The 23,764-nt window shown below is 38.9% G+C and overlaps 1 protein-coding gene across 13 annotated transcripts in view; it reads right to left on the reverse strand.

Annotated features, from left to right (window-relative positions):
- The window catches only part of DENND1A (DENN domain containing 1A), a 665,083-nt gene that overhangs the window by 317,414 nt on the left and 323,905 nt on the right, over nt 1–23,764 (reverse strand). For all 13 annotated transcript variants that reach the window (XR_013169077.1, XM_077144393.1, XM_077144391.1 and 10 more), the window contains 3 exons: nt 13,808–13,877; nt 6,698–6,778; nt 2,308–2,361 (listed from right to left, as the gene is read on the reverse strand). Coding sequence is in view for 12 of the 13 variants with exons in the window: in XM_077144393.1 (XP_077000508.1) it covers nt 2,308–2,361; nt 6,698–6,778; nt 13,808–13,877 (205 nt within the window). In the remaining variant the exon portion in view is untranslated. The remainder of the gene's footprint in view (nt 1–2,307; nt 2,362–6,697; nt 6,779–13,807; nt 13,878–23,764) is intronic.

Consider the following 23,764-nt stretch of genomic DNA (forward strand, 5'->3'; position numbering starts at 1 on the left):
TATGTTTGAAACTGTGATTGGATCGTCTCCCTGGATGATGTGATTTAGTCAAGAGTGGTTGTTAAACTGGATTAGGTGACGACATGTCTTCACCCATTTGGGTGGGTCTTGATTGGTTTACTGGAGTCCTATAAAAGAGGAAACATTTTGGAGAAAGAGATTCAGAGAGAGCAGAGAAGAACGACATAGCCATGAGAAGCAGAGTTCACCAGCCAGCAACCTCTGAAAATGAAGAAGGAAAATGCATCCCAGGGAGCTTTATGAAACAGGAAGCCAGGAGAAGAAGCTAGCAGATGACTCCGTGTTCACCATGTGCCCTTCCAGATGAGAGAGGAACCCTGACCGTGTTCACCATGTGCCTTTCCAGATGAGAAAGAAACCCTGAACTTCATCGGCCTTCTTGAATCAAGGTATCTTTCCCTGGATGCCTTTGATTGGACATTTCTATAGACTTGTTGTAATTGGGACATTTTCTCGGCCTTAGAACTGTAAACTAGCAACTTATTAAATCCCCCTTTTAAAAAGCCATTCCGTTTCTAGTATATTGCATTTCAGCAGCTAGCAAACTAGAACATGGGCTAAAAGAATAGTACAGTATACAAGAGCTGAACCTCTATGATTAGATAGACTAATGTTTGAAATCTAATTCTAACACTTAAATTCTCAAGGCCTCCATTTCCTTATATAAAATGAGAATAATTACATTATAGTAGTTTTCACCTAAGCTTGTGAAGGGTAAGAGGGATAAATGAGAAAATGCATGTAAAGCACAGAATGCATTATCTGACAAGCAGTAGGCTCTCAATAAACATTAGTTATTGCTCTTGAAATGCGAACTGTTGTCTGGAACTTTTATTACTTAATGTTAAGCAAAAAGGAAGTAACATTTTCTACTTTAGCCTCATCATATAGTTTATAAACTCTAAGGATATACTTGATAATTTCCACATGAGAAGGCTGTTATCTAATCACAATACTCCAACCTAACTCCATTAATTAAATTTGATTACTTGGGATCATTTGTAATTGGTCTGTTTTATAGACAACACTTAGAGGAATTTCCTTTCTGTGACCCTACAGTAGCCATGGAGAAATATATCACTTATTCTAATACTTTCAAAAAGTAATCAAGTATCTAAGTGGTGGCTAGACTATATTTAATACTGTATAGTAGTATTTATAATCAGAGTAAACTATTAAGTTTCTTAAGGCTAGGTTAGATATATCATTCAGTTTGTTCAGGGGGCAAACATTAATCGTCTGTTCTCTCAGACTCTCATTCATTGCTCCTAAATCTTTAAGAGGTGGGGGTAGGAGCTCTGACACTTACACTCACAAATACTAGGTTTCTCTTGGATTGCTTTAAAAAGTGAGTATACATTGCAATTCTATGTGATTAAATATATCCTAATAAAAAAACCTCGACATGGAAAATTTTTTGAAAGAAATACTTTTATTTACAACAGTAAAAAATAGAAAAATCCAAATATATTACAGTGGTGGAATGGCTAAATATACTATATAGAAAATGGAATATTATTCAGCCAGCAAAAATATCCTTTAAAAAAAATTAGAGAAGTTGTGGTTTTTAGAACAACCATGCATCAAATACAGAATTCCCACAGACCATTCCACCACCAACACCTTGCATTGGTGTGGATCAATCGTTACAACTGAAGATAGCACATTTTCACAACTCAAACTATTACTATTTAATTTAAGGTTCACTATTATACTATAATTCCATGGAGTTAAAAAAATTTTTTTGTTGTGTTACCATATCTAACATTTCTCCTTTTAATCTTATTCAGTTATGTATTTCAGTGCTGTTAATTGTGTTCACGGTGTTGAGCTACCATCAACAACCCCCACTACCAAATCATTTCCATCATTCCAGACAGGAACCCAGTATGTTTTAAGTTTTAACTTCCCATTTTCTACTCCTACCCTGCCCCCTGGTAATCTATCTTCTAGATTCTGACTCTATGAGTAGCAAAAATGATTTCTTATGAATGAAAATGGGAAAACGCTTATGTCAAAGATGATTTAACTATGTAAAAAATACATCCTACAAAGACTGGAATGAGACATCAAAATATTAAGAGGTGATCACATTTGAGAAGTATGAATAATGGTCTCTCCTTGTTTTTATATTCTTCTATACTTTCCATATATTCTATATTTGATTTTCTGTTTTTATAATGAATTATTTTTTTAATGAGAAAATATAACCTTTTATTTTCTATGAAAAATAAATAAAAAGTGAGGAAGAATAGCAATGAATTTTTTATTCCCACAAATACTCACATTCTCAGGTATACTGGGAAGTTCTCTGGTATCAGGCACAGTAAAGTAAGAGTGCTGGAAAAGAAATGCAAAACTATTTATTTTTTAAAAATGGTGCAATAAGCACATTATTCAGAATATTTCACTCATATGATGTGCCCATGGAACATTTTCTTTGCATAATATTGGATTCAAGTCAGATACATTAACCATCAATTTGGTAGCTGGAGCTCTTTTCTATGAGAGATGAATTTCTTTGGGAGACACAAGATGAACAGCTCAAAGAGATTAAAAGGTAAATTCCCACATAACATTTGCAGGTTTCTGAACACGTGAAAACTTCACCTTTATAATCTATTGCTCTGGGAAGAAAAGTGGACTCTAGAGAGCAAATATTTCTAGGTTCACTCAGTAACAGTCTTTACTAACTGTAGTAGATCAAGTTATGTACTCCAGCAAAAGTATGTTCTTAAACTTAATCTGCATTCCTGCACTTTTAGTTAAAAGATGTGACCAATTGAACTAGGGTGGGCCTTAACCATCCTACTGGTGGCCATATAAAGAGATTCTGGAAGTCACATAAACCAGAAAGGAGAAGGCATCACCTTGTAGTGGGAGGCAGAGATATAAACCAAGAAATTCCAAGGATTGCTGGCACTCAGCACCAGAAGGCTACAGATTCTGGGAGAAAGCAAGCCTTGACAAAATCTTGATTTTGGATTTCTTCTACCTTCAAAACCATGAGTCAATAAATGCTTGTTATTTAAGCCAGCTCACTGCATGGTATTTGTCACAGCAGCCTGGCAAACTAGGAAACCAGTTAAACCTACTATTTCATTCCAGCACTTGATATTATATCCATCTTTGAGTTGCAGCCAAAACCAGCTCCCAAATGCCTAAATGATGCTTAAGGAAGGTTCCAGCTGAAGGACTGCTGCACAGAGACCATTGCAGATGGCTAACAGTGGAGAAATTCTGCTCATTATGCATGCTCTGCAAATAAGCTTCTTCATCTCCAATGGAATCTCCAGCGAAGGGAGCCAGAGACTCAGCAGAATTGAAAAAACTGACCAGTTCAAAGAATTTTCAGTGAGGCTTTTCTATGTATATGACTAGTATGTGTCCGTAAATTAAACAACAACAGGATGAATAATGACACCTCTTCTACTGCACTGAAGACTCAGAGAACAATGGCAAGCAGGAATGGAAAGAGACTGGCGCTGGCCAATTAAAGATGGGATTGTGTAAAGGCCAGGAAAGGTCACATGCAGAGAAGGTCGGCTTAACCATGGCCTAAGTTCAGACCTGGACCCCGAAATGACATTTCAGGAAGCTCCCTACCCACTCTTTATTCTTGGATAATTACAAAGTAAGTAGGTCTCTAGAAGAATGGGTTGTATAGGCTTCCAGGAATGAAAGGCCCTAAGGACAATTGTCATAATGACAACAACAATAGCATGAGCTACTTGTCCAATACTCAGATATTTACTGAAAACTTGCAACATGATAAGCCTTACATCAGGCACTTAACTATTTTTTAATTTCTGTAACAAATTTAAAAATAGATATTATTTCCACATTACAAATGAGTAAATTAAGGCTCAGAGAGGTAAAGTAACTTGCCTAATGTTAGAGCGCTAGTAGGTGGCAGAATTGAGACTGAAACCAGATCTGTGTAATTATAAATCTGTGCTCTTTCCACTAAGACTGTTAAATCTGTGTTATGCGTAAATTACAGCTAAAGCCACTTGAATTAAAATAATAAACAAAAAACTACAATGAAAAAAATTACAAAAGGATAACTCTAAAAAAACCTCTGCAATACATTATTTTAAAATCTATGGGTCTAGGCCCAGATATTATGTATGAAATATTACAACAGAGATTTTGTAGCACAGAAACTAGTTGATTAATTCAATTATTGATTAATTCAATTTAACAATGAGTATTAAAAGAGAGAAAGTAAAACACAAGGTTCAAATTTGACTTCATGAGGTAACAACTTGTCTATCAAATGGTTAGAAGAGATTTCTAGGCCATGTCCAATAAGGGATGTCCACAAGGTGGTAGAGTTACAAAACAATGGCTTGATGCAGTGATGGCGAAAAAGCACAACCACGCAGTCAACCGCTAAATAGCTATGTGATCTTAGGCAACTTTACTTAATAGCTCAGGACCTCAATTTTTAAAATCTATATATGAAAATCATATCTACTTCAGAACTGTTAGGAAGAATAAATGCTAAATAGATGAAGTACCTAGCATTAAATAAATGCTGGTTTAATATAAAGTTGCTATTGTTGTCAGCAGCTAGTTTACATTTCTGTTTTTCTTAACTACCTATATCAGACACACAGAAATATTTTCTTTTAGATAGAGACTAAAGACTAATTGCCATTTTTTCAACATTTCAGGATTGATAATCAGATGAGACTAGCCCTTCAAAAGCGGAAATGAAAAATGGAAAGAATTTCTAGTGAACAGGAAATAAAATACCTGCCTTTATAGAACCAATGAATTGTAAAATAGTGAGTCAATGCAATTCTAAAACCAAGAAGTCCCCAGGCTGTCCTTTGAGATTCTGTCTTGCTCCATTGCCTGTGAAATGTTAGGGAGCCGGGGAGGTCAGAAACATTCCTAGAAACCACTGGCACGAAACAGCTGCACCACCCCAACAGCTCCTGCCCCTAAGATGGCTCGTCTTTGAGGCCTGGCAGGCATGCTGCCTGTGCAGCCATTTGAGGGGTAAGAGTGGGCCTTCCTACCCAGCAGCTGGTGACCCAGCCAGGCTTCTCCACGGCTACCTGTCGGAAGTCATTACGGACTAACGTGGTGAGATCAAGCTGCTTAGGAAGAGGGACAGAGACAAAGCCAGGGCTGTTAAGCTATACAGCAATGACTGGGGCAGGGTTAAAGCTCATTTGTTCATCTTTTTCAGACAGTCTCCTTTACAAGAATTTCTGTTCTGTTCAGGAACAAGGTCCCTTTTCTTCCTATGATCTATTAAAATGAGTAAAAACCTCTACAAGTCTTCCTTCCTTTCCTCCCTCTTTACTTCTTTCCTTCTTTCCTCTTTTTCTGTCTCCCTCCCTTCTTCCTCCTTTCCTTCCTCTCTTTTTTTTTTTCAAACACAAAGGCATAGTGAAAAGAACATTGGTTTTAAAGTTAGCCCCTTGGTTTGAAAAGCCAAATTTGTCACTTATTAATCATGTGACCTTGGAAGGGCAAGTAATTTTTCCTTTCTAAACTTTAATTTTCTTATCTATAAAATAGGAATGCTAATATCTATTTTGTAGTTATTTTGAAAATTAAAGCTATATATTTGGCATAAATTAGGAATATAATAAATAGTAGATTTATTATTAGTTATTGGTAGTAATATTGCTTTTCATTTGATTGTTATCATGAAGAAAAAAAAACTGCAGAAAATATTCATTTTCTTCAAGATAACCACTGAATACTACAACTACCTTATTCTAGGGAAGATGAAAGATAAAACTCTTTAAACTTCCAGACCCTACACCATAGGGGAAATACCTATACAAAAACTGGTTAAACGGTGCTGAGAATTTTGATGAACATGACAACAAAGGTTTGACCCAGGGAATCAGAGAACTACAGAAACTGAAATATGGAAAAGATTTTCTAACTCCTTCTGGTGCCTTATCTGATTATAAGAGGACATTGAAGCCAACGAAGTTGAAGGTCTTGATTACTGGCAAAACTACTAAAGGATTGAAACCTCCCAATCTGTAGTTCAGAGAATTTTCCACCCTATCACACTGCAGAACACAGAGCACATATTTAAAATAGTTCAAAGAAACGATTTTTACTGGCAGGTCAAGAACTATGCTGGGTTATTCCCTACATCTGCTCTCAAGAGACACAGAGTCTATCTGGGAGACAGGAAAACAGATCATTTCAGTATTGTGTGACTAAGTCCCACAAAATGCACAAGATGCTTGGAGACAAGGGAGAAAGCCCTAGTTAAAGTCTTGGGGTGTGCCAAGAGGAAGACTATTCTGGAAATAAAATCTGAATTGAGCTATGAAGGATGAATATGGGTTGCCCTGGCAAATAAGGGAGAGCAGTATTGAAGGCTGAGGGGACAGAGAGCCCCAGTCGGGGGCGAAGATGTAGGTAGGGGCCAGCCATCCTATTCCAAGCCCAGCATCTATACTCCTGGAGATGGTAGTGATGGGACTACAGCCAGAAGAGAGAAGGCTGGGGATGTTTCTCATGGAATCCAGGAGAGGGGAAGAAATCCTACTCCCTGGCCTACCTTGAGCTCAGAGGTCTCAGATTATTATGGGGGAGATACAGACAAGAAAATATGATCCTGTTCGGCTAGTTCCCTCTTATTGTTAATAACAAAATGGTTTCTCAGTGATTAATATTCTGCCCCACTTACCACACTGAGATGAACAGACACTCCTGGGTCAGGGATGGGAAGTTTGTGCAGAGTTCCAAGAAGTTCATTCCGCTGACTCACCTGAAAGAAATAAAAGGCCTAAATAACAAAAGCAAGGCTGGGGCCATCATCAGAGACCTGGAGGTCTGGCCACAGACTGACTGGCAAGAAGCCAGCCCCAATACAGAAATAGGTTTGATGTGCAAGTAGGGTTAGACAAAAGACACTATTTATGGCTCTAACATAAGAGCCAAATAACTCTCCCACACCAGAACTGACATCTTCCACTCCCTGAGACACCTACTGTGGCTGCCTTTCATGTATCCTATACCAGAGGTCTCAGCAAATCTTCTTTCAACTCCATAGCCACAACTTTTAAATGCAAACAATCCTAGCTTAAGGGGCGTGGGTGGTGGGGAGAAACAATGGTTGACATTACAGAGCTTGTCTTCATCATCATTAACCTCAATTAATTTTATTGAGTGTTCACTAGGCACACAGCAGCCTCCAATTATGGAAAGTTAGAAATGAACAACATACCATAGCATGCGATATTGGACAGTGGCAGTGAATGTTAATTAGTGAAACTGAGACACAGAATTACATACAAACCAGTACAAATTATTTGGTCAAAACCAGATTCAGCTTTAAAGTGCTCAGAAGAACACTGCTCACAGAATTATCCAAAAGCTCTGTGGAATTCTCTGTTAATATACTAGCAGTAAAGTTATTTTGGTATTTGTTATCTATTTAATCATCACAATTAACCCACTTTATAAATGTGAAAACTGAGGCTTAGAAAGGTGAAGAAACTTGCTCAATTCAGCCAGTTAGAAGTTACACAGCTGGAACCGAAACTCAGGTCTTCTGTGTTCCAGCCCAGAGCCCTCCCCAATGTACAACAGCTGCCTTTGGTATTGTCAATTTAAGGAGAAGAAAAAGAGGATTAGCTTAGACTACAAAGTTAGTTCCAGTATGTCCGCTGACAAGTCACTCAAGTTTCTAATAAAGGAGAGAAATGAACTTATGTATGCATGTGTTTAATTCTGCTCTGAAACCATCTCAAACTTCCAGAACAGTTGCAAAAACAGTATGAAAAACTTTTATTTCCTGAACTATTTGGAAAGTGAATTGTCAACACTGTCCCATCATCCATAAAAACAAACAAGGACAGTCATCAAATTGAGGAAATTAACACTGATACATCATAACAATCTAATCCATAGATCCCATCTGAGTTTTGCCAACTATGCCAATAATGTCCTCCATAGCAGAATAATCCAATTCAGAATTGGGTTCCCTTGAGACGTCACGTCTTCTTCAGTCTGGAACAGTGCCCCAGTCTTTCCCAGACTTGTGTAATCTTGACAGGCCAACCAAATTTGTAGAATGGCTCTGTTGTTTTCTCATGATTCATATTTCAATTTGTCCCTTTACTGACGATGTTTACTTTGCCCATTTAATTAATTCATGATGTCTCCACTGTGAGACTGCACTTTTTCCTTTTGTATTTAGTTAGCACTTTGTGGAGAGATACTTTATGTAAGCATTCTGTTCCCAATAAACATTTCGATTTATCTATTTACTTATATTAATATGGATGCACTATCTAATTTATTCAATGGGTTATAATCTTTGCCATCTTTTTTAATGTAAAAAATGATATTTGATGCTCTAAAATAACATGTTTTAAGGGTTACATCTAACAAAAAAATTTACTTGGAAATAATTACAATATTAATAATAGTGGCAGTACTTTCAATAGCAGTAATAATAATAATTTCAAAAAATATTTATTTCCTGAACCATTTAAGAGTAAGTTGCCCTCATCCTAGCCCTTGGTCCTTAAACACTTCACAGCATATATTTCTTAAAAATCAAGATGTTCTTATACAACCAGAGCCCAGTTTTCAACTTCAGTAAATTTAACACTAATACACTATTCTTTTCTAGTCTACCCTCAGTCTTCTGATTTTTATCAATGATTTGACCCAATAAATGCTCTGTTAAGCATTTCTTTCCCTTCAGTTCAAGACGTCATGTCTCTTTAATCTCCTTTAAGCTGGGACATTTCTACAAACTTTCTTTGTATTTTATGACTATTTTAATTTCCTGGCTACCAAAATAAATATCATGTAATGGGCAGGCTTAACAGAATTTAGTGGCTCATGGTTTCAAAGACTAGAAAGCTAGTTTCTTCATAGGATTGGTATCTTATGGTTGGCTGGCAATATTTGGGGTTCCTTGGCTTTTCTGTCATATGGTAATGCACAGAGCAAGGTATATTCTCTTTTCTTTTCCAGGTTCTGGTGACTTCTGGCTTATGGTTGTTCTCTGTGGCTTTTTACTATGTCTGATATTCACTCTGCTCATAATAAAGGACTCTGGTAATCTGGATATTAAAGCCCAACCTGTTTTAATCGGGCCAAATCTTAACTGAAGTAACATCCTGAAGAGATGCTGTCTATAATAAGAACTTGTCCAACTGGGGTACACAATCAAATCCACATCAATGACACTATCAGTTTTGAGGAACGCAGTCATTTAAAAAATAGATAGTTTTTTGTTTTCAGGTTGCCTGATATTTCCTAATGATTAGATTCAGGTTGTGCATCCCCTTGATGGACCAAGTGATTCCATGTCTGTATTGGGCATCACATCTGTAGGCATAATGTCCATCACCCCTTATTGATGTAGGTTTCAATCACAAAGGGCAATGACTTAAGTAAAGTCCTTCAAAGGAAGAGACTCCTTGATGAAATAATTCCCTGAAAACTATTTCCCAAGTTCAATCTGATGACGTTTCAATCTCTAAAAATGAATTATTGAATGTGAATGTTTTCCTTGATGGAGTGAAGTAAAGCAAATATGTTCTGAGCTCACCAATTTCGCTTTTGACTTGAATGGTTGGGACACTCTTGGTTCTCCATTTCACATAGGATGGAAAAGACTAGGCCAGGGTATATGAAAGGCAAAATTTCACAGCTAGGTTGGGTTTAAACCAGAGGTTTGGTCTTCTTAGACACCCCAGGGAGGCCGCCCTCCATTTATCACTAAGCTTTGAGAAAATGGAAGTCCAAGCCCTGTGTTTCTTCTCAATTAAGTGTGAAATTCATGAAGGAGAAAGATGACTAGATAAATGTCAACCTGGATGGAAATCTCTGCTTTCATGTCACTGGCACTGTCCTGTCTAATATTTTCACACTCAACTCACATAAAGAAATAGAAGGAATGCTTACTCAAGTTTCAGGGGAAACTGAGGAAAAGCAAAGGCTAACACCAAGTCTCAAGATCAAAAGAGATCTTGACAAACTGAACCTTTACGAAGTTAAATATAAAGTGTGCGTAGAGCATCAAGAAACTAAACAGTATATCTCTTTGAGTTTAAGAGGTTTTCTTACCTACCTCTTATTGTTTTTGAACTTTAGATATCTCTTAAAATCTATGTCAAAGCCAACTAGCTGGCAGTAGGCAGAATCATTATGAATAGCAAAGCTAATTGTATATAGATAAATGTTCAACAAACAGCCCCCTTGTTTTCCCCCCACCATTGGTAGTTCTATACAGGAACACATTTTTTTTACTGAAGTACAATTTATATACACTAAAGTTCACCCTTTTCAGTGTGCAGTTCTATGAGTTTCAAAAAATGCATACAGTTGTGTAACCAACATCAAAATTGAGATACAGAACAAAAAAAGTGTACCCCTTTGTAGCCAAATGCCTCCCCATCCCAGCAGTACCCGGCAATCATTGATCTGTTTCCTATCCTTATAGTTTTTGTCTCTTCCAGAATGTCTATAAATTCAGTTACAGGGTAGTGTTTCTGTGCCTGGCTTCTTTTGCTTAGTGAAATGCATTTGAAATAATCCATGTCATTGTATACATTGGAGTTCTTTCCTTTTAACTGTTGAATAGTGTTCCTTTCTCCATTATTTGTTTGGATGCTCAAATTGCCGCAGATATGACCAGTGGGAGTGCCTTGGTCCTTCAAACTCACTTTTGTATCCTTCTGACATGTCTCTATCATGTTTTGAGCACTTCCTTACTTTTTGGCGCTAAAAGATATTCCAAGCCTATCTTATACTTTCCCTGCCCCAGCACTGGAATCAGCCATTCCTTCAAGGAGCCTGGGTTCCTTTTAATAGAGAATGGTATTTAGACACCAGATCTGGGCACTAGGTGTGCTTACTGCTACTTGGGTATTCCTGATCCCAAGCCCTTTCAGTGGACAGAGCCAGGGAATATATTACATGCACACACACAAACACACACACAAAATAAACAATTGTAACAATATTTATTTTTATATCTATCTACATATATTGAAACTCAGGTTCACAATGATAGTTTTAATTTCATTGCAACATGGGAATCATTCTAGTTTCTTCCCTTTGCATATTTGTAACTACCATCAACAGTGAAAAATCCTGCCCTTATTTTCTTAGTATATTTACTTATTTGTATGTAACAATTTGCAATTTGCACGTACCTGCTCCTGACTCCTTTCCCACCCATATGCCCTCCTTGCTCTCCTCAGACATTGACTGATACCCAGTTCTGAACATCTTCCCCACACAAATATATACTCCTTACCACAGGTTCTAACACTCCAGGACTGAGCCACTGCTGCTGCCTCCCTTCCTATGCGGACACTCTCTAGACCCTTTATTGGTTTGCTAAAGCTGCTAGAATGCAATATATCCAAAATGGAATGGATTCTATGAAGGGAATTTATTACAACACAAGTTTATAGTTCTAAGGCCAGAAAAATGTCCAAACTAAGGCATCTAGAAAAGGATACCTTGACTCAAGAAAGGGCAGTGTCTGCCACGTGGGAAGGCACATGGCTGGTGTCTGCTGATCCTTGTTCCCAATTCCATTGCTTCCAGCTTTTGATACCAGTGGTTTCCTCTAAGCATCTGTGGGCTTTCACTTAGCTCCTCTGGGACACAACTCTGAGTTGTGATGCTTGCTTTAGCATTTCATGGGTAGGCACATGGCGATGTATGCTAGGCTTTTCCCATATCTAGGCATCTGCTTTTTCTGTTGGCACTCCAAGCATCTCCAAACATCTGTGTCTCTGTCATCTCTGAAGCAACTGTTCTCTAAGCATCTGCATTCTCCAAAATGTTTCCCCTTTTAAAGGACTTAAGTAAACTAATCAAGACCCACCTTGAATAGATGGGGTCACATCTTCATCTAATCAAAAGTCCACACCCACAATGGGGTATATCACATCTCCATGGAAACAATCCAATCAAAGTTTCCCACCCTGAACACTAGGTTTGGCCCCACAAGATTGGATCAGGATTAAAACATGGCTTTTCTGGAGTATATAATAGTTTCAAACCAGCACAGAACCCATTTGACTTCTGACATCTAGTGCTAAGACATTGCCATAACACGCCCACACAAACACTCTCCTCATCTCGCTTAGGCATTGACACCCTGAGCCAATCTGTTCTCTGGCTCAGCTGCCTTTCTTACCTGTCCATCCCGAAGTAGATACCTTCCTTACCCCATGCAGCCTCTGATAACCACACTGAGTAGATGATCCATGCAGACAGCCTCATCACCCAGCTCAAGTTCTGACACTCCACACTGGCATGTCACAGTAACCACCCCCAAACAGAGGCCTCCCTTGCCCAACCTTCACAATGACTTTTGGAAAGCTTCTTGTCCTGGTCAGTTGACTAACACCTTGTAAACAATTAAACCAGTTGTAGGCAGATTCCTTATCACTGTGTCATGCTTTCTTTAACCACAAGGAAACTTTTTTTAAAAGGGTCCTGGACTCAGGGGAAACAGACTCCAACCAAAACATGTTACCGATCTCAGGATCCAACACACTGAGAGGCAGTATCCTTGCTGGAGCATTGGCCCACAGGGATAGTGCACAATTTTACAGGGGAATAATCCTGCTTCCCCCTTCAATTTTAAAACTGTTAAGGGTGTACATGTTATCAATTAAAGATATCTCTCAAGTTTGAACGCAAACCTGAGTGTATGACTAAAGTGAACTGTGAATCAGAAATCGATGAACAAACCCAGGTGACTTCTTAACTCATTCATCAAAGGGTAAAAGACTTCTTTTATGATAAAATTACCTGACATGCACATGTCTTTTCAGAGTGAGTGTTAGTGATCTATGAAGTCATTTTTATTAGCTATCCCTTTTATGTAACATAGCCTCTAGAATACATTTGGCAATGTATCTAAGTTAAATCTAACTTGTGGGAAGATTTGTCCATTAAACACACCAAAAGTAAGAAAATGCCTTATGCCCAGGGATGCTAATGGCTACACTGCTTATAAGAGGGGAAAATTCTAATTAGAAAAACTTCTCAACAATAGGTAAATGTTTCGATAATTGATTGTATGTGATAAAACCTTAGAAGCCATGAAGAATATTTATAACATTTTTAACAGCCCGGGGGAAATGTTTCTATTATAATGGTATCCAAAAGATATGGGCTACAAAAGGTTACTACAGTTCCAGTTGACCCCTGACACCTATCAAGGATGTTTTAGCACACCATTTCTTCCAGAAGTACTGTAAGGTATCGCTGAACTTTAAAAGTAATTTTCAGGCCCTTATGAAAATTACTATAAAGTAAAGTACAACAAAGTCTTATTGAAATGGAAACTTGGGACAACCAGGTAGGTAATTTGTCATTTAAGTGTATAATGTGTAAACCCCTGCTTTGTAGCATAACATGAGCAGTTCATATTTGTGCTTCAGCACATTTATAATTTAATACATGTCATGAACTTTCAGGGCTGCTTGGGAATATCAGAAGCTATAAGTATTAACCATCTTGATGCTAAGGGTCTATTTACTATTTATTTAACTCAAAGAAAAGAATAAAGAAAAAAAATACCCCCAAATGCTAGCAATACTTATCTTTGGGAGAGGAGCAGGAGCAAATTAAGAGTGATTTTCATTTCCATCCTATTGTTTTCTCAATTTCCCAAACTTTCTACAATGGGGCATGCATTCCTTTTTGGTAAATGTTTTGGCAACATTTAAGACATGTAATACTTTTATCATCATAAAAAGTAAATGAAAGTTTACTTGTTAAAATGAATGAAATAAAAGACAAATACCTGTCCTTTTGCCGTGTAATCTGCCAAGATGTTAAGTAGCTTATAAAATACTTCGAACCAGGGGAGATAGCTAGGGGAAGAAGAGGAAACACATGAAATATTAGTATGCAGGTCAAAAAACTTAACCAGGAACTAATTCACAACTGTACATTAAAGTTTTTCTCTACATCCTGAGGAGTCTTTCTGACATAGGCTATGCTGGAAAAACAGACAGGCATAATGCTAATTATGGAGAGGGCTAAATGTCTGTTATAAATTATTCTCATGCCTCAGAGCTAGAAAAGGTTTATACAGAAGAAATTCAAAGTAGAGTTTGCAATCAAGAACCATCCTGAAGAGCCCCCCAGGCCTTTCCCACTACATTCACCCTTCCCAGGAAAGCTTCTATTCAAGTTTCTAATGATTGGACACACATAACCACATACACAGGACTTATACTGATGACATACGCAAGGTGTCCTGAAGGCCTCATGACCCAAAACCATTCATGCTTTCATATCAAACTAACTATAATGCTTTCATTATAGCTAGTCTAGCTATAATACACACTCTTTATACTAAGTGCAGGACGAGCTCTAACTCCCCATTCCCACCGATCCTAACCTTTGATCCCCCTAACTCTGACAACAGTGTGGTGCCAGCCTTACCCCTGTAGTCCACCCTCTGTGTGATGCTTAAAAGGATCTTTCTAAAATGCCAGCCTAAGTCACATTCCGAATTAAATTTCTGCAATAATGCCCCATCACTACAGGATCAAGTCCATACTTCTTAGACTAGCAACTGAGGCTCCTGACCACCAAGCCCTTGACCGCTTCTCTAGCTGTCCTATCCCCGTTTACATACTCCTCTCATTGAAGCCACGTGCCAAGGATCTCCAAGAATCTTCACTTCTTCCTGACTTTATGTATGCTTGGCCCTTATCTCTCTATTATTCTCATGACCTAGTCTAGTGGATTTCAACTCATCTCTCTGATGGCTCCCTACCTTCTCCCTACCTCATAGGCTTTAAACCCCTCTCTTCAGTGTTGCCCTGGTTGTGTGCAAGCTTCTGTTCTAACATTCCACACACCATGTACCACTCAATGACATGTCTGTCTTCCCCACAAACTGAACAAACTGAGAGGAAAGATCATATCTTTCTCTACTTTGTCTTCCCAGGCCCAATCATAGAGCCTGGGACACCTTCAGTCTCAGTGTTTACCAAAAAATAAAACCAAACAAAGACTAACAGCAAGGGCACCTTAGTACTATAAGATTATAGTTGCAATGTATCTCCTATTCCCAAGAAATGTGGTCTCTTAATTTAAGTGACTTTGTTCTCTATAAGAAGCTTTTCCAAAGTTCTATCAAATAGACATGTGAGAAGAATGCCATTTCAGGCACTCGCCATCTTAACCATGCCTGCCTTGCTGAGCTAAGTGTCCATTACAGATAGAGCTGGACACAATTTAGAGCTCCGATGCTACATGACTACATCCTGCCAGGGAAAGGGAAATCAGCACCCTGTATAGATTACCAGCTGTACTGCCGAGGGTAATAAATGAAGTGAGAGGCAATAGAGAGGACAGATAAAGTGCACAGTCCTCCATCATTAATGTCTGTCTGAAGCCAGCACATGCTACTGTAAAATTTAAGTAGCTTATCAAAATATACTGATAAGCAACTTAACTTTTCACTTCTATGACAGTATTATCACTTACGTTAATATGTTTCAATCAGCTCTGGCAGCTGCATATTGACTATTACAGAGCAAATGACTGCTGCCACTTTACACAGCATTTACTTTGGCAGAGCAATGTAAACATTCAAGAGGGATTAGGAAGGAGATAAGTCTCCCCCTTCCTATTCTGTTAAACAAACCTCAGCAGAGTTAAATGCCATTATAGTAGAAGCAAGAAATCCCCTCAGAAGAAAACTCTTACACAGATTAGAGAAGCCTTAGTAAATAAATTCATCCAAGGACAACAAATATTTTATTTTTCTGGGAGGAAAATACCACATTAAAACCAGCAACTGAAAATCAAGGTGGTGGGGTCTGGAGGGGGGAAGTAAGAAAAGAAAATGTTTCCTTTCCACGAAACTGGGGCCTCCAGCAACTGAGAGAAAAGCTGAAGTCCTGTTAGGAAGACCTCATGAAGAGATCTGGGGTGGGCTGGGAATCTGTGATACTTGAGGACTATCGTGCATATGGAAGCAGTTCAGGAGTTGGACAACTGGACCCGACTGGCCAACACACTTTCAGCACAGAACCTTAGGCCTCAGTGTCTTCACCTGCTGTGAGGATGGACAGAGGGCAATGTGGAAAGGACTGCCTGGCCCACAACAAACAGTGCTCAGTTCTCACACACAGCCTCAGCCACTTCAAATCAATTCTTTTTAGCTACACTAAGCAGAATCATCAACCACGGAAGGGTGTGTAGCTACCCTGGAAATTAGCCATTTTTTTCCCTCTCTTTGGCCTGACCGGACACAACTGTTCCCCACATGTTGTCCCCTGTGCACTGACAGATGAACATCTAGTGATGGCAGTGTTAAGGTTTTGAAACCAAAACCCAGCTGTCTTCTTCTTCAAAGGGTCCCCGTTTTCCCCTGTTGGGAGGCCAGGGTTCACAGCTGAACTTTATCCAGTGGCGTTTCCTGTACTGCTTCATTAGTGCTGGCACAACAGCTTCGTGCTGCCTGCTAGGTTGCAGGTGAGGATATGGAGAGACTCTACTCCATTTTGTGCTCATCTGTCATCATCAAGTAAACAATACATCCCCATCAAGACAGGAAACAAATACTCCATTACATTCTTCCTCCTTGGACATTGAAAGGAGCTCAAAACATCTCTGGTCCTGCTCCACTTGCTTCCTTTTGCAGTCACTTGAGCCCTCAGGACAGAGTATCACACAGGCCCCAAAGATGGGGCCAAGAAGACAAATAACAAAGAGTCCTTGCATTCAAGAAGGCCATGGTCCCAATCATCAAAAAACACAAACACAACTAAGTGTAATAATTGTGTGTGGGGGGGTATAGACCTGGCAATCTTTCCCAAGTGTTTTATTTAGCTTAAGCTTGTTGATCCATTTATAAAAATATAATGGTGCATTATGACCTAATCAACAGCACATTGGGTTGTCAAAATAGGAAAGCCTGCTTCCAGGCATTAGCCTAGATCTGAGCTGCTTTCACTAAATTGTCCCAGGTTCTGTACTTGTTCTCAGGCCTAACAGTCAAACTGTTTCGTGTGGTACAATACAAATTTTTAACCTCAAAAGCTTAGGCAGCACACACAGGAGCACCACAGACCCCTTGTAGGTCATGCAAGGTCAGAGTCTAAAGAAAGTCAGTACATGAGGTAAAAGTGGCCCATAGTCAAAATGACCCTTAAAAAGTCCTGAAGGTGCCCCCAAAGTATGGCAGACAAAGTAGTTGACCTGAGTTTAGGGGGCATGTTGAATGTAAAATGTATGTTTAAACCTGTCAGCTGGGTAAAATGCTAACTCTGAAGATGAACTCAGGAACTGGTCCAACTGAAGGACAAAGAATTCACTTTTCTAACCTTGCTCCACTGAATGCACTGTCAGGACAGTCATTCCCACTAATGTGTGTCTATGTATATATATATATATAAATGAGCTTGTATAAGTTAAGTGTTTGCATGATGGCATTCCACTTCAGTGACATAAGTATTATAATAGCAGAATATTAAAAATTTAAAGAACCACTTCCACTTCTTTTTCTGAATAATTCCGTTCAAAAGCCATCAGATGAACCCAAGCAAAGTAGATGTATGTGTCTGGCATGTGGCTGGGGGCAGGGAAGCCACAGTGGTCTTAGACAGGAGTGTCAGAGGCTGCCCAAAGTAAGAAGAATGTCTACCTGGGAAAGTGGTTGTCCAGTACGGGGTGTCAGAGCTCAAGTGGGGAGAAGAGAACATCTTCATGGATGGGCAACCTGGTTCAGGCTGTCAGAGCCCAGGTAGGTTGAGGAGAGTGCCTCACTGAGGGGTGGTCTGGCATAGGGTGGTGGTGCCCAAAAAGGATATCTTTGGTAAGGGAACTCAGAGCCTGAGTAGGATAAGGAAGGTCTCCAAGCAGAAAGGGTACCCTGGCTTGGAGTGTTAGAACTCAAGAGGGATGAAGAGGGTGAACCTTTATGTTGCTGGGGAAGGGGGATGATCAGCCTTGGGTGTTGGAATCCAAGAGGAATAGGAAGAGCATCGGCACTGAAGGGCAGTACAGCATGTGTGCACGAGACCGTAGGAGGCCTTCCATGGAAAACTGGAGATAATCAGTTGAGAAAGATATTCATGGGGGAAGGGGACAGCAGTGGCAGCACAGCATATGACGTCAGAGACTGAATGGGGGTCAGAGACTGAATGGGGTAAGGAGACTGAATGGGGTATGCAGGGGAGATGATCAAGACTAATAAACAAATAAATGCATCATGGGAATCAAGTTTCTTACTATCAGAAAATGGAGTTGTGCAAATATGGAACAGGGAGAAAACAAAAATGAACCCTGTGGTGCTAGACTAGAATTAGACTTCAATAGTGTAGAAACATGTTGTGAAATAAATGTAGGTACACAGATACAGATATAGAAGAAATTTAAAAATGTGAATGTATGTATATATATATATATATATATATATATGTACACATACACTTACACATACATATATTCCTACATATTTCTCTAGCTGTAGCCACTGAGAAGGCCTGGAAACAGAAACACTGCATTATAATGAACACATATAATTCCCCAATTTTGATTTCTAAATTCCATTCTCCAATAAAATGGACTAGAAGTCTTTGAAGAAATTACTGATTCCAGAGCTGGGCCTGGGGAAATACGTTGTTTGCTAGAAAAAAAGACACTGCTTAACACACGATAGGGATATATCAAGAGGACCCAAAAGCCAGCTAAAAGGAACTTCTACTGGCAAGATCAGTAATAATTTGAGCAGCAAAACAAATAATGATAGAAACAAATTATCACTGACTAAAATAGGAAACCTTAAGTCTATGCTGATAAAGATAAATGAACTAGAAGTCTGACGAGTGGTGAGATTACTTACAATAATCTCAAAATACCTCTCCATTATATACTTATTAATTACAAAGGGAATAAGAGTAATGATATAAGGGCGAAGCTGAGAGACAGGGCCTTAATCAAGTAAGCCAAGATAAAAGCATCAACACTGAAATCATGCACCAACTGGTAGACGTAATGAAAAGAATGCAGCATCTCTTCTATTCTGTCACATTTCTGTCAAAGAAGCAAAATCTTATCATGAGGAAACATCAGATAAATCCAAATTGAAGGACATTCTACAAAATAACAAACTAATTGTCCAGCTCATAGAAGTCTAGGAAAGATTTATTCCAGAGAGAAGGAAACTAAAGAGATATAACAAATAAAAGCAGCATGTGATGCTGTACTGTATCCCTTTTCTATGAAAATTTAAATGGGATCCAAGAATTACATACTTTATTTCCTGATTTTGATGATTGTTCTGAAGTTATGTAGAAGAATGTTCTTTTTTTTTTTTTTTGAAAATACTAAAGTATTTGGACATGGGTTATTTTATTGGTAGTGTTTCTCAAATGGTATAGGAAAAAAGTTCCTTGTACTGTATTTGAAAATTTTCTGTAAGTTTGTCATTGTTTTGAAATTAAAGTAAAATGGAGAAGAGAGCATCTAAAGGATTTCTTCTATCATAAATATCAAACAGATCAATGAAGAGTGTACAGAATAAAAACATGAGTTGGGAAAATAATATAAAACATTAAAAACATGTCCTATAAGGGAGGAGAGCACACAAAGCAGAGACCAGCCAGTTGCAAACGGGGAAGTCAGTACACATCTCACAAGGCTAGCTTCAGCTAAGTCTTGAAAGAGGAATAGGTTATCAGTGCACAGGAAGAAAATTGGGGTGAGGGTGGGGGATGAACAGCATTACAGACAGAAAAAAAAATCATGAGCAAAGTCTAACGGGCACAAATCCCCAAGGCCTGATTTGAGAACAGTGTGCAATTTGGAATTGCTACAGAGTAGGGTATATGGGGGCTACAGAGCAAAGAAAATGGTAGGAATATAGTCAGGACTGGATTCTGGAGGGCCTGCTCATATGCCAAACCACTGGACCTCCCCTTTATTCTCTAAGCAATGGAAACCAAAGAAAGTTAAAGAGGAATAACATCTTGAGGATGAGTATTTAGAACCAGGTAGAAATTATGCCCCCATATCTTAACCCTGAGCATAAGCCCAGTGGATCTCAATCTTATCGCAACCAGTCTCTGCTCTACATCCTTAAAAGAAAATCTTAGATAATATATCCATATGCACAATTTGAAAAAGATCAATAGAATGCTTTCATTACACTGTAAAGAAAAAATAAAATGGAAAGTAATTCATAATAAAATATTAAATTTAACATTTAAATACTCATGCACTATTATATTAGAAGATAATGAAGTAGTAAGCCTCCTGGGGAGGACCTGTGGCAGAACTGCTTCTACTCACATCTGGAATGATGAGTTTAAGGCTGAGAAAAATACAATGGAACAAGGTCTTTAAATACTCCTTGGTGACCTTCTACTGTCTGAGCATTTCTTGGAATTCTATCTTGGGTACTATGAGAGAGCTATTGCTTTTTTTCTTTCTTTTCTCACTTCCTATAAGCAGATTTTTCCAAAATTCATTGGATGGCAGAGAATTCCTTCAATAAGGCTGTTTGACATTTGGTATTTAAAATGTTACTATTAAAAACCAAACCTCTAAAAACTAAATTTTTTAAAACAGAGCAGCATGGTATATACTGGGGAGAACACAGACTTAAGTCAAAAAAACCCTGGGTTTGAAATTCAGCTCTGCTACTTACTAGTTGGGACACCTCAGAAAAGTTACTTAATTTCTTAAAGCCTCAGTTCCATCTTCTATAACAAGATTTATGCCACCAAACTTCTGTAACTGATATAACTATAGATAATCCAACATTTGGAATAACCTTCTTGCCCCTTTCTACCAGGCTATTTCCTAATACTCTTGCTAATCTCAGTTTTGGAAATCTGTCTTTGATCCTTGGTGTCTGGGTAAGAGTCTCCTCTAGCACTCAGTATTGGAATTCCTCATTCCCTAAGGCCACTAGATTTGACAGGAAAGCACAAATTGGTTTAAGAAGAAAATATTCACTGCTTCAAACAATTAGGCCCCACTCAGCCCTCCCAGGTTGACCTACCATCTATGCCTACCTCTCTTTATTTTGCTCAGACACCCACAGTTAAATGCAAACTGACCACAAAGAAGAACTACAAACCTTACAAAGAATAAGAATAATGGTGACTGTAGTAGTCAGGGTCCCTTACAGAAATAGAACCAATAGGAAATATCTGTAAATGATATGAGATTTTATGAAAGTGTCTCATGCAACTGTGGGGATGCATGAGTTCAAATTCTGTAGAGCAGGCTGTAAACTGACAACCCCAATGAAGGTTCTAGTGAATTTTCTAGGACAGGCTGGCTAGCTGAAATATAGATGAAAGTTTTCTTTTGACTGTTGATTTTGTCACCTCTACCTTAAAAGCCTTTAGTTTACTGGATTAAATTTCTCTCATTGTGTACAATCATTAAATGATTGTACATTTAATCACCATAGATGTAATCAAATGACTAATTATTTAAGTCCACAAAATGTCCTTGCAGTAACAGTTAGGCCAGTGCTTACTTGACTAGACAATTGGGCACCAGCGCCTGGCCAAATTGACACATGAACCTAACCATCACAGTCTACCCCCTTTCAATTTGGCAGCTATACATATCACCTTAAATCATGCTTAAACCCTAAAAAAAATGACTGATATATTTTTCACCTAACAATACTCAACTGTCTTGTGTACAACCAGAAACACACTAAATCTCTCCAGAACAGGGTACAAGTCCTTGGATAATATTCACTCATATTTGATATCCTATAACTCAAATACTATGACATAAAAAATATAACATGTCATATGATAAGGGGATAAGAGAGAAGAAAACAAAGATATCTGCTTCATGTACAAATACAAACTACTGATACAAAACAAGGGAGAAATATTCTTTCAATTATAATCTTTGATTCTGTAACTGGTTGCCTGGTTTTATTTCATTTTTAGCACTACCTACTTCCATTCCATGTTTCCTTTACCCTCAGCAAGCATAGTTCTTTGCCTGGTGGGGTGACCCAAACCTTCATTCCAGAAGTTTCTGGACCATTGATAGTCCTATCTGGATTGGGGCATTACAGTGTTCCATTGACTTTAATCACAGGGCATGGTAGTACTAAAATTCGGCTAGGGGGTCTCCTATATTCCACGAAAATTCTTCTTCACCTCCATTGTATGGTTGCAGTCCTATTTTCCCCTTGATAATCAGGATCAATCACCTAAGCCAATACAGTAATCCCTTTCTTTGCCTGTTGATTCAGAGGCATGAGAAGTCCAAAGTGGCCAGGTGACAGTCTTAACTTTCAGTTCAATGAAATAGTTGTTGTATCTCCTGGTGGAAGCCCTTCTACAGGTGGAAGACCTGTAGACCAGCAAAGTTCAAGGTTGCAGGGAAGGAAGCAAAAATTTTCCAAGTAAATCACTAGGGGAAATAGTGAGTGGTACCACTCCCATTTCCACCACTTGATTCCTGGATCCATGAATCCTGGCTATGGGTGAAACTAAACTATATAGTGGATGCTGATTCAGAGCATACACAGGCTCCTGGAGAAACTGCCTGTTCTAGTTTGCTAGCTGCCAGAATGTAACACACCAGAGACAGATTGGCTTCCAATAAAAGGGGATTTATTTAGTTAACTTACAGTTCTTCAGAAGAAAGGCAGCTAACTTTCAACTGAGGTTCTTTCTTACACAGGAAGGCACAGGGTGATCTCTCCTGGCCTTCTCTCCAGGCCTCTGGGTTCCAACAACTTTCCCCAGGGTTATTCCTTTTTGTATCTCCAAAGGCCTGGGCTGAGCTGCGAGTGCTGAGTTGAGGTATGCTGAGCTGCTTTGGCTGTGCTACATTGAGTTCTCTCATTTAAGCACCAGCCAATAAAATCAAACATCATTCATTGCAGATATAATGAGTAACAGATGAGGTTCACATGCCATTGGCTCATGTCCACAGCAACAGAACTAGGCACCGTCACCTGGTCAAGTTGACACCTGAACCTAACTACTACACTGCCCCAGCCCTATAAGGTAGTGTCACCTAGTTGGCACCATACTTGAGTCATCAAAAGGCCATTTCACCATTTTATCAACTCAGCTGCTTTGGGATTATGGGAGAATTCCATGAGATGTACCCATTCCCAGACTTCAATTGCTGTGAAGCAGGTTCCTTGATCAGAAACAATGCTGTATGGAATATCATGACAGTGTATAAGGCATTCTGTAAGTCCACAGATGGTAGTTTTGGCAGAAGCACTGTATGCAGAGAAGGCAAACCCATATCCAGAGTATGTGTCTTTTCAGTTAGAACAAATTGTTGCCCCTTCCACGATGAAAGTTGTCCAATGTAATCAACCTGTCACCAGAGAGCAGGCTGATCACCTTGGAGAATGGTGCCATATAGGGGGCTGAGAGTGGGTCTCTGCTGCTGTCAGAGTGTGCACTCAGCAGGGCTGTAACAGGGCAGTGTTGGTAAGTGGAAGGCCATGTTGCTGAGCCTATGCATAACCTCTATCCCTATCACCATGACCACTTTGTTCATGAACCCACTGGGCAATGACAGGAATGGCAGGGGAAAGAGGCTGACTGGTATCCACGGAACAGGCCATCTTACCCACTTGATTATTAAAACCTTCCTTTGCTGAAGTTACCCTCTGTTGAGCATCCACATGGGACATAAATATCTTGTGGGCATATTCTTTGCCCACTTAGAAAGGTCTATCCACATACCTCTTCCCAACCTCTTTGCCACCAATATTCCAATCACATTC

Source organism: Tamandua tetradactyla, chromosome 2, assembly GCF_023851605.1.
Source record: "Tamandua tetradactyla isolate mTamTet1 chromosome 2, mTamTet1.pri, whole genome shotgun sequence".
NCBI classification, from domain to species: Eukaryota; Metazoa; Chordata; class Mammalia; order Pilosa; family Myrmecophagidae; genus Tamandua; species Tamandua tetradactyla.